This window comes from Danio rerio, chromosome 17, assembly GCF_049306965.1.
Source record: "Danio rerio strain Tuebingen ecotype United States chromosome 17, GRCz12tu, whole genome shotgun sequence".
In the NCBI taxonomy this organism is placed as follows: Eukaryota; Metazoa; Chordata; class Actinopteri; order Cypriniformes; family Danionidae; genus Danio; species Danio rerio.
This window is the reverse complement of record NC_133192.1, coordinates 48,550,001-48,562,324: the sequence shown is the minus strand read 5'-3', so window position 1 is coordinate 48,562,324 and position 12,324 is coordinate 48,550,001. Positions and strand designations below refer to the sequence as shown.

The 12,324-nt window shown below is 37.7% G+C and overlaps 1 protein-coding gene across 5 annotated transcripts in view; it reads left to right on the top strand.

Moving 5' to 3' along the window:
- zfyve28 (zinc finger, FYVE domain containing 28) overlaps nucleotides 1-12,324 on the top strand; it is a 30,766-nt gene that overhangs the window by 13,310 nt on the left and 5,132 nt on the right. The window contains exons 7-13 of one of the 5 annotated variants that reach the window (XR_012392840.1): nucleotides 1-102; nucleotides 4,761-6,294; nucleotides 6,371-6,745; nucleotides 9,162-9,325; nucleotides 10,493-10,609; nucleotides 10,716-10,817; nucleotides 12,085-12,188. Coding sequence is in view for 2 of the 5 variants with exons in the window: in NM_001077723.1 (NP_001071191.1) it covers nucleotides 1-102; nucleotides 4,761-6,170; nucleotides 6,650-6,745; nucleotides 9,162-9,325; nucleotides 10,493-10,609; nucleotides 10,716-10,817; nucleotides 12,085-12,188 (2,095 nt within the window). In the remaining 3 variants the exon portion in view is untranslated. 5 annotated transcript variants of the gene reach the window in all.

Here is a 12,324-nt window from a genome sequence, read left to right as displayed (position 1 = left end):
TGGCCTTGTTATTTACTCCGAAGGGCCTCTTAACCTCGACCGCAAACCAGAGGACATGTCTGAACTGTTCCGACCTTTCCGTACTTTGCTGAGAAAAATAAGGTATGTTTTTTTGTTTAAGATAATGTTCACTGATTAGATTTTTTTATTGGAATTGCAAAAGTTTTTTTCTTTTTTAAAGTCTTTTTTTAAATCTTATATATGAGAGTAGTCAAAATTATTGTAAATGATATTAATATTTCAAATAATTTTTTGGGGGGGGGAGGGGGGTCCACTGGATTTGATTTTGTTTGCTTGTTTGTTTTTTTTGTCTGTTTTTGTTTTAGGCTGATTGAATGGTATTTGTAGTCAGTGATGTAATAAAGACTTACACCGTGTCTGAACACTGCAACACAAAAGTATGAGGTTGTCTAAACTTACAAGGGACAGTCACACTCGACTTTAAGCAAACCTTAGATTTTGGCACTTAAGGGGATTGTTTGTCCAAAATTGAATATTATCAGATAATTTAACGTTCTACAGATAACGTTTTAATTTCTTGTGGAGAAGAACATTAAATAAAACTACAATAAAGAATTTATTAAATACATTTTTAATAAGAATTTGTTTAAAAAACTAAAGAATTTGTGGTCCTTGGTGACTTGTTTTAATGCAAGTCAGTGGAGACTCGTTTCAACAAGCATGGGTGCTGATGATATTCTGAGGTCCTATGATGTGATCAGTCTATGTAGGAAATTGAACATTTAAAATATTGTTAGCTTTAATCCACAGCCTGGCAAACAGGTATCAGCAAATACCTGAGTGTATTGAGTATGAGTTGCATTATACCATTGACTGTAATTTATAGCAGTTACATTATATAAATCACCAAGGACTTTGAATTTAGCTAAAATCTTCTTTAATTTACTACTGAAGAAAAAAGTCAACTTTGTAATTTAAGATTTGTATGTAAATTTTCATTTTTGGGTGAACTGTGCCTTCAATGGTCAAAAAAAGTGACAGACATGACATCATGCTCTATGGCACCTTAAAAAATTATTAACCAGTATCAGTAATATTAAAATGCATGGAATACCTAGTCAGCTCTACTTTTCAGCAACACTGCTTTTCTGGAGCTTCAAAGTTTTGGGGTCATGCTAGAGGGGTCATGACTGGTCACACTATATGTTTTGTCCCATGGACTTCTATTCAAACAAATGTGAATGCAGGACACTGGAAATGCAAGTTAGTGAAAAGAGTTTTTGCATTTCGCTGTGACCCAAAGCTTAAGTTTGAACTCTGACCTGCAAATTCTCATCATGTGAAGATGTTTGACCAGGCCTTGACACTCCATTTGTGCTGTTTTTGTGGTAGCGCAAGCATGTGAAAAAAGTCTAAAATTGATGGTTTACTCTAAACTGAACGTTCTGTCATTTACTCAACCTTTAACAAAGACAATAAACAAGATGTGTCACTTGTACAGTTTTGAATGGGGAAAAGTGTAACAGTCAATATGGGGAATGAAGCACCACCTTTTGGTACAGGAGCAAATAATTATTGCAGAATTTGTGTGACTCAAAAGCATAGAAATTATACTAAAGGGACAGTTGTTTTAATTTTATTTGTGATTCCTAATAACAAAATTTAATCTAAACTTTGGCAAGCAATTTTGGAGAATTTAAGGTTTCTCCATTTAAACAGAATGCCTGGGCATACTGCCCAAGAGGCATTTCAAAGATAGCCACCGAGTAAAATGACTTGCCTTAAAGGGACTTTGCCCTTAACTTGTTAAAAATGTGTGTTTCTTTCGTCTGTGTAAACACAAAAGAAGATATTCTGAAGAAAGCTGCAATCCAGTAACCATTGAATCTTAAACCTACAGAAAATAGGAAATCATAAATATTTAAAACTAAGTAAATATTTAGTAAATTTTAATTTTTAGGTGAACTGTCACCTTTCACTGTTGGTTTTGGTTTTGTCATCCTACATACAATCTATACCAGGAGTAACCAGTCCTGTTCCTGGAGATCTACCTTCCTGTAGAGTTTAGCTCTAACACTGATCAAACACATCTAAACGAAAGAAGTAGTATCAGAAGGAACACTAGGTAATTAAAGGAAGGTGTGTTTGACCTAGGTTGCCGCTGAACTCTGTAGGAAGGTTGATCTCTAAGAACAGGATTGGTCACCCCTAGTCTATACTGCATCTGATTATAATAGGTCATACAGGTCAACTAGAACATTTTAATCTATTCTATTAATCTATTAAACAGTTGATGAACTGACATGTTGTAAATCCAGCAGCTCTAATCTGTCCTCTGTAGTCCATTGGGCACATTACGTGGAAATATGAAACGAAAGTGTTCTAAGTAATTCATGCAGGAGGGTCAGTTTAATGCTGCGTTAACACCAAACGCGAAAAAAAGTGTCAAGAGCAAGTAATTTACATGTATTTGTGAAGACGCGAATAGACATCCTGTGACGCGATTTGTGTGAATGAAGTGGCACGAGTGGAGCGATTTGCGTGTAGATCCCTCGACTTGGAGAATCTGAACTTCACTGGACATTTGCGCCGTTTTAACCTATCAGGAGCTTGCTCTTGTAGGGGATTATGCCGTAAAGCCTATTGTTGGTGTCCCGAGGGGAAATCGTCTTGCTGACACCGGACACTAGTTTGTCAAACTGGGCTCGGCTCAGTTGGAAGCACTGCTAAAAATCTCCGTCATCCAGGTATTGTTTCTAGGAACTCACAGAGTTGGGCGGTGCACCTCTGAAAGGATCTAGTGTATTCAGATACTGCACCGACCGAATCTATGCTGTTTTTCAGCCTTTCTTAAGCACATAAACACAGCTATTCTCTCAATAAAATTCATGTTAGTTATCTAGCAACGAAACTAGAGTCACCGGGCAAACAGATGCACCGCCCATGATGCGAGTCTACATCTTTTGTGAAGTGAATTTCACACGCAAATTAAGTAAATTTGATGCTCGAAATGAGTAAATTCAATAGAGTCTAAATAGCGTGATTTATTAACGTGTGCCTCATCTGGTGTGAACACAGCATAAGTATTTAAAACTTGGGTACCACTTTAGAATAACTATCCGTTATAACTAGTTAATAGACCATTAATAAACTGTTAGTTAACAAGTTATAAATGACTTGTTAAATAAAAGTTAATAGTTTGTTAATTATTTACAACTGTGCCTTATAGATGGCTAATAGATCACTTACAAGCTGTTAGTTAATAAGTTTTAAATGACTTCTTAACTGTATTTTAATGATTTACAACTGTACCTAATAAATTATTAAGAGATCATGAACAAGCGGTTAGTAAATAACTTAATAAAGGCTAGTTAAGTATCTGTTAATAGTGTATATATGTTATTGGGACGTTATTCTAAAGTTGCAGCTATTCTTCATTTATTAACTGTTAGTAAATGAGGAATAGTTGCAACTTTAGAATAACGTCCCAATAACATACATAAGCTAATAACTAACACTTAACTATTATATTTACTCACACTGTACAGATCAATTGTTCACCATCTAATAACACCAGTGAAACTTTGTAGAATTTTAATAAAATAAATTTTTATTTATTTTGTTTACATGTTTAGCACTTCATGGGTTTGTATTCTTGTATAGTGCTGTACTGCCATGTGATGGTTCAGTATGTGTGTTTCTATACATTAAACACAACGTTCAACATTTCATCTGTGGAGTTTCTTTGGTAAAACACAGCACACAGAAAAGTCTATGAGTGGAACAAGGTTAAGATACAAACATTTAATATTTTAAATATTACATCCAATTTCTGTAGCTTGAACTTGTTCCATCCATTTGCTGTTCTACAAAGATTCACTGGTATTAATAGATGGTTAGCAAACGATGAACAACTCTCGTCTGTAAAGTGTGAGTAAATATATTAGTTAAGTGTTGGTTATTAGCTTAAGCATGTTATTGGGACGTTATTCTAAAGTTGAAACTATTCCTCATTTACTAACAGTTAATAAATTAAAAATAGCTGCAACTTTAGAATAATGTCCCAATAACATATATACACTATTAACTGATACTTAACAAGCCTTTATTAAGTAATTTACTAACAGCTTGTTCATGATCTCTTAATAATTTATTAGGTACAGTTATAAATCATTAAAATACAGTTAAGAAGTCATTTACAACTTGTTAACTAACTGCTTGTAAGTTATCCATTGCCCATCTATAAGGCACAGTTGTAAATAATTAACAAACTCTTAACTTTTATTTAACAAGTCATTTATAACTTGTTAACTAACAGTTTATTAATGGTCTATTAACTAGTTATAACGGATAGTTATTCTAAAGTGTTACCAAAACTTGCAATTGTAAAGATTATATTAGCTATGACCATACCAGCCAACAGTCCCCTTTTTCCCCCAAGAGTCTCCCATATTTCACAACCGTCTCATGTCACACTCCCATTTGTTTTGTTTTTGTTTCTGCCTGAAAACTTAGGAATATGTTTTTAATTTAATTATGTTTAGTTTAATTATTGGGAGTACATTACTGGATTAAACTTTTAACTTTTTTCCTGTGGAAAACAATTAAATCTCACTGCCAAAAAAAAAAAAACATTGCATGCGATCTTAGCAGTTATTGTGTAGGACTGACATTAATAACTTTTTAATTATTGAATTGCATCATCACTAAGATTTAAAACCTGACCCCTATTAATTAATTAATTAATTCAATTTACATTGGAAATGTCCGTGAATCATAAAATTGTGTTTTTACATTAGGGACCTGCTTCAGACTCTGACAGAAGAAGAGCTCATGACTCTGGAGCGAAGCCTCTGCATCTCCCAGGATGGAGAATTTCCTACAAGTTCAACCAATGATCCATCCGCTTCCACCGGTCCTGATAGTCAGACGGAGGAACTGGAAAAAGAGAAAGGAGTGGAGGAGGTTGTGGATCTCACACTGTTTGTCACTCAGGAAGATTCTGTATGGAAGGAGGAGGAGGAGAAGCAGGTGCTGCCCGAGTCCTCCAGCGAGAGCGAGGAGGAGGAGCCCATCGATGCTGACTTGGCTTGCTCCATGCAGTATGATGAAGAAGAGATCGAGCAACTTAATATGATGGTGCATCAAGTAGGAGACGAAATGTCTACACTGCTTTCCCCTCCAAGTCAGAATCAGTCCCCAGCTCACCGGCCTCGACCCTACAATGGAAGCAGTCTCGAAGGTTCCAGTGCCACCTCCAGCACACAGGCGTCTCCTAGGAGAGCCCCGGGATCGTACCATGATGATGACCGGGTGTTCTTCATGGACGATCTGGAGTCTGGCCTTAGTAGTGAGCTCTGCCGTGGACAGCTTCCTCTTCCTACCGTATGCCTCAGATCCCCTGAGGGATCACACTGTAGACCCGACGCATCCTGTAATGGTTGGTTGACAGTCTGCCAATCGAGCGACGCCACCAATTTGGGTTGTCAGCGCAAACTGAGCCAATCAACTGAGTCTGTTGGAAACTCAGACAGGATGGTGAACGGATGGGAAGGATTGCAGGATGAGGATAGCGTACAGACTGCTGAAGAAATCGCCAATCGTACTGGTGGAATGAAGCTGTCCGCCACCGTTATTTTTAACCCTCATTCTCCAAGCTTGAGTGATCTGGCTGTGGTCTTACCTCAATCAGCTGATGCTCCTGAAGCTGGCGAAGGCGGGGCTTTGGTCGCCACTCAGTGCCTGCTTAACTCCTGTGTGTGCTGTGCTGGTGGCTGCGTCGACAACCATGAGGATGCCATGGAACCTGCTGGCAGGAGCATGGCACTGGGATTCGAGAAGCACAAGTTGACCATCACAAGCTCCGTCATCCAATCGGCTGTAGCTGCTGGCAGCCCAGGGAAGGGAAATGGACATTTGCCGCTCACCCTGCCCCCGTCTCAGGGCCACCTTACCCATTCTGTGCCAAACTGCTCAGTGCAAAACCAAGCGAGAGAAGATGAGGGCAGTCAGGATGGTATCCACTATCCCTGCTGTGAGAAATGCAGCCCAGGGGTACTTCTGGCTCAGGACAGAGGCTCAGGACAGGAGGGAGGACCTAGTTGCACCCTTCAGGACACAGGATGCCGAACGCAACATAATGCCTCAGTAAAAGGGAAATCGGAATGTTTTGGAAAACAGTCCAAAGATGATAACCGGAAGATCAATAGGTTTGTTTAATTTGCAGGAAGCATGTATTAAGCTTTCACATTTAAAGAGATAGTTTAGCCAAAAAAGAACGTTCTGACATCATTTACTTGTTTCAGACCGGTTTGAATTTCCTTCTTCTGTTGCGCACATGTTAAAGAATGTCAGAAAAAGCAGCCGTTGACTTCCATAGTATTTTTGTTCCTACTTTGGATGTCAGCAGTTGCTTTTTTCCAACATTGTTCAACCGAGGAAAGAAATTCGTAAACATTTAGAACCACTCGAGTGTCAGTAAATGGTGAGGAAATGTTCATTTTTCGGTGACTTATAGCTTTAAGTTTTAACTCCTCCCCCTCGCCCCATTTTGAAAATGTTTTGTTTGTTACCATCTTTTTTAAATATATGAGTTTATTTCATTCTGAAGGTTGTCATGCTTTTAAGTTCTACTATTTCCCTTTCTTTTGTTGCCGCCTCATGTTTTTTGTTTTGGAATGGTCCACAGCAGTTCTCAGGAGTCCCCCCTCAGTTCTGTACCCAGCAGTGACATTGATGGTGTTTCTGTTACTACATGCAGTTTGTCAAGTTCATATGCACCCAGGTAAACCTTTGTCTGATATTTAGAACTAGACTATGTAAGCACTGTTTTTGTAGAATGCATCAGGGATGAGATTTTTCTTTTGTTAGACCAACCCAAAAGTTAGCATGGCCTGGCTAAGATGTTCAGAAAAAGCACAGCCATGTTTTATTGGCTCACGTTTAGCGTGTGCGGAGTATGATGTTAAGAGTGTTGGATTCTATGGAAATGCATGAGCTGACTAAGGCCAAGTCCCAGTTCTATATTCTGCTTGACCCTTGAAACAGAATGATAGGGTGGGGATGAAAATATTCCCAGAAGAAACAGGACACCACTACTACACATGCAAACGTCATCAGGTTAAGCTCATACATCACACAAGATGTCACCTGCATTATTTATTCTAGAAAGAACAAGCACATTAACGTTTAACAGATTACACACTAAAAAGTGTACACTGTATTTTTACCTAAAAAATAAGTTTGTTTTAATTTAGCAAACTACAAGCCTCTGGGTTTATTTAGGCATTCATTTTATGATTGGTTAAGGATGTTGCACAAAGCAGGAAACTGTACACTACCTGACAAATGTTTTGTCGTTGATCCCAGTTGTTAGAGCAACAAATAATAACTTGACTTCTAGTTGATCATTTAGAAAAGTACTTCTTATTTGGAGAACTGCATCCCAATCATAACAAATACTGAAGAAGACTTATTGAAACCCGCATGGACCCAATATTCTCACAGAAATCAGTCACGTTTGGTGAAGGAAAATTTGGGGTTACGTTTATTATGGGGTGTCCAAGAAATCTGCAGATTGGACGACAACATCAACAGCCTGATGAATCAAGACATTTCTGCTGCCCATTACATTACAAACCACAGGAGAGGGAAAATTCTTCAGCATAATACTTCAGCCTCCACATCAAAGTGAAAAAGCAAAGAAGGTCAATGTGCTCCAAGATCGGCCAGCCCAGTCACCAGACAAGAGCATTATTGAGCATGTCTGGGGTAAGATCAAGGAGGCATTGAAGATGAATCCAAAGAATCTTGATGAACTCTGGGAGTCCTGCAAGAACGATTTCTTTGCCATTCCAGATGACTTTTAATAAGTTATTTGAGTCATTGCAGAGATGTATGGATGCAGTCCTCCAAGCTTATGGGAGTCATACATAATATTAATTATTTTTCCACTGCACCATGACTTTATATTTTATACTGTACATTTTTCCTGTTACATGACATGACTTTTGTCTAAGCAAAGTCAAATCTTACTGTCCTAATTAAATAACAAAAAAACAAGGCATGATCATATTTTATTTTGGTAAAATAAACAATCTAAAGGCTGTTGCCTTTCATATAAGCCACTTATGATACCACATGATCAACTAGACCTCAAGTTATTATTTGTTGTTCCTAAAACTTGGATAGGCGACAAGACTTTTGTCAGGTGGTGTAGTCTGTTTACAGAGTGCTCATATTCATGGATGTAACAAAAAAAAAAAACGCATTAACATTATACCAGATGTGCTGTAAAATGCAGAATGATTGTTGCTAGATATTTTGAACAGACTGCCCTAATGTGTCATCATCAAGTATCAATTTTTTTTTAAATGTAGTGCGGGACTGTCATGCAACAGTTATTATTAGACATTTTTTTTGTGCATTTATGCATTTTTGTTGTAACAGTCTTTATCAATCCCAATTTTTCTTCATTTGTGGGTGTCCTTGCTCACTTGGGCAGCCATGTAGCTGCTGTTTTCAGGGAAATCTTAAGCTGTAGTGTGGTGACCCCAAAACAACTTGGAGGGTTTTCTGGCAGTTCTCCTGCTTCTACACCTCTGACCAAAGCTGAATAGGCATAAGTGAAGAAGTGCAAGGACTGGGGTAGAATTTTGATTGGGCCTATATGCAGTTTTGCCCCCAAAGCAACAAAACCTTGTAAATATAATAAAGTTACCTCCAAAACGTGCTCTGTGATTCCAGCTAGTTATTCCATAAAACCCATAAAACCCTGCAGCATTAAGGTCACGCTTTCAGGATTAACTCAATAATATGAATTGCTCTTGTGAGGAAAGCCAGCAGTTTAAACCATTGAGTTATTTAGTCATACTTCATTTATGCCTTTTTAGAACTCTTGTTCATTTTCCAGAATTTAAGGACTAGAGAATTAATAACTATTAAAGATGATGAAATATTTGTTACCATTATACAACTAATTATTTACACTTCAGTGTTTAGGCTTTTATCATTGAAATTAAAACCACACTGAACTGAACTGAACTGAACTAAACTAAACTTCAACTGGACTGGAACAATTTAGATTACCTAGAACTTCAATGTTAAGCTGCTTTGACACAATCTACATTGTATTGAATTATAGATGAATTGAAAAAAATTGAATATAAAACCTAACCAAATTTGACCATCTTGCTTTTCAGCCCCGTCAGTAGTCTGACAACCAGTTCGGACATGTCTGAGGACCTGGATCATCAGGAGATTCAAGTGGCTTTACAAGCTGCCAAACTTGCTGCCCACAACAAAATTCGTTCACGTTTCCATAGCAGTAGTGACCTCATTCATCGTCTTTTCGTCTGCATTTCAGGTGCGTTACATGTGGGATTTGTAGTCTGGTGACTCTTGGGAGCAGAATTTAACACTAGGAACTTGTAATTAATTGCATAATAAAAAGGTTAAATAAAACGAACACCATGAGGATGTCCACCATCAACCTAGTCTGCACTTTTCAGATTAATTTTTTTAAGTACTGTAGAACTCCAAATCAATCTCTTAAATAAACAACATATTTATGTTTTTTAAACATTACATGTTTTATAAAAGTATTTATAACGATATGAATAAAGCTACAACCACACTTCACATCTTAAAATGAAGATGCGTATTTAATACAATGTAAAGCTGAGTTTTAAGTGTAACCTAAGTGCAGTGTAATGGGTACCAGTGTGTCCCCCTTATGTGCACTTTAAAACTCTGCAAAGTGTATTGAACAAAGTGTACTGTACAGTAAATGTGCTAAGTACACTCGCTGCCACTTCATTAGGCACACCTTACTAGTACCGGGTTGAACTGCATTAATCCTTCATGGCATAGATTCAACAAGGTACTGGAAAAATTCTTCAGAGATTTTGGTCCATATTGACATGATAACATCATGTAGTTGCTGCAGATTTGTCGGCTGCACATCCATGATGCGAATCTCCCATTCCACCACATCCCAAAGGTGCTCTTGGATTAAGATCTGTTGACTGTGGAGGGCATTTGAGTACAGAGAACTCATTGTCATGTTCAAATAAATCAGAGATTATTCGCGCTTTATGACATTGTGTGTTATCCTGCTGGACAGCTGTTGGACAGGCTTATGTCTAGTGTCTTAAAGTGACAGTTCACCTAAAAATGTCAGTTTGAATAGTTATTCATCCTTATATTGTTTCAATTGCCTGAAACCTTTGTTTATCGTCAGAACATACATTAAGCTATTTTAGATCTAAGAGCTACCTCATCATCCATAGAAAGCAATGGTGATGTTAAAAAGAGAGCTCTCATATTGATTAACTAGAAGCCTCATGTCCCATTAGGATTGTTTTCCAAAGATGAGCATACAGACATAAGGATGAGTAATTAATAATGTTTATCATTTCTGTGTGAAATACCCCTTTACTTGTATAATCTGCTACTGCTTTTTTGCTAACTCTGTAAACTAACAATTTTTAATTAATATACTTAAATACTTTTTTTTTTTAAACATCTGAAGGTGTAGCTGATCAGTTGCAAACAAACTATGCGAGTGACCTCCGAAGCATCTTAAAGACTCTGTTTGAGGTCATGGCTACAAAAACAGACCAAGGAGACAATGAAAAGCCCAAGAAAGGTCAGCGAGTCACACTTCTGAAATATACACAAACTACAACAGCAAGTTTTCATTGCTCTTTTTTTAGACGTCATTAGTCTAATGTGCTATTTGATATGCACCTCAGGTCCATGTCTGGGCAGTGCAGTGCTGGAAGACTGTGCTCTCTGTCAGGAGACCATCTCTTCATCAGAGCTCGCTGCCAAAGCCAGAGAGGGACAGTTTGAAGGTTAGTTCAATACACCAGCTATGTGTTTAAAATATTACTGGGTCTAAAATAAATACATTTTCTCATTAATACCAAACTCCTGAGATGTTCCTTCATCTTTGAAACGAAAATAATGATATTTTAAATGAAATCTGAGAGCTCCCTTATTCACCATTGACAGCCAGGTTTCCGACTTGATCAAAAGTCTAGAGAAATACCTCAAAACAGAACGTATGCCTGCAGTGGTTGAATTGGAATATTACAAAGCTATGAGAATACTTTTGTCCGCACATAAAACAAAAATAATGACTTAACAGTTTCTTCTTGGTGTCACTATAGGGTTTATGTCTGTGTTTATGTGCTTGTTGCTGGGGTTTTTTTCTCCGTGATTTCACACTGCCCTACTTTTAAGGACAGTCTGGAAGGGGCTTTTTTGCTACCTCTCATCTGACCTGTCTTGCCTTAAAATGTGTTATATTTTTGTATAGATGAAGGGGTCCAATTTTGCTGCATATAAAAGTGGATGTGACAAATAAAACCTTTTTTTCATCATCACCATTATCAGGGTTGCACCCCAGGGAGGGCTTAATTTTTGCCAGAACAGTTGGATCCTGATTCGGCACCTCTGAAATCTGATCTGGCACCTCATTCTACCGATCCTCCTCCTCCCCTTTCTCAATGACATTGAGAATAAACTGTTAATTGAAATCAATATTCCCAAGAACATTGTGCTCTTTATGCATTTTGTGCTATGTCCCGCTGCTAATAAATGACCTCAGATGCGTCTGTGCTTTGTTTCAAATAGAGAAACTTACACGTGGGCATCCAGGGTATGCACAGTTCTCATGATGGTGCCAATATAATTACACTGAACTGAAGAAACTGAGTCGCAACTTGAGAACATTCTAATTAAACCACATAGAGTTTGTCCTGTTTTGGTACCTTTCTGGACTTTCTAAATTAGTCTGTACCATTACTGCCTATGAAGGATGAGGGAGCTCTCTGATTTCATCTAAAACATAAGTCTCAAATTCCTGGAGGGCCGCAGGTCTGCATAGTTTTGCTCCAAATCAAACACAACTGATCCAACTAATCAACACTAGTATCTAGTAGTCTTGAACAACTTGATTGTTTGGATCAGCTATGTACACTGGTTCAATATGCTCACTGGTTTTCTGAAGATGTATCGAGAGCTGTATTTTTGACAGAATTTAATTTTGGGTGAACTAACCCTTTAAATAATATATATTTTAAAAAAAAGCATGTTCTGTTTTTCTTTCAACATCAGACCCTCCTGAATGGGTGCCAGATGAGGCCTGCAATTCCTGCATAGCATGTAAAGCACCATTTACAGTCATTAGAAGAAAACATCACTGCAGAAGTTGTGGAAAGGTACTGTAGTTTTAAAATGGCGTTGTGGTCTGGCTAGGCATTACTTGGGTCTGTGACTTTGATGATTGTCCTGAGTGAGAAACATAGTCATAAGCATGTCAAGCTCTGTTTATATATATATACACACACATACACG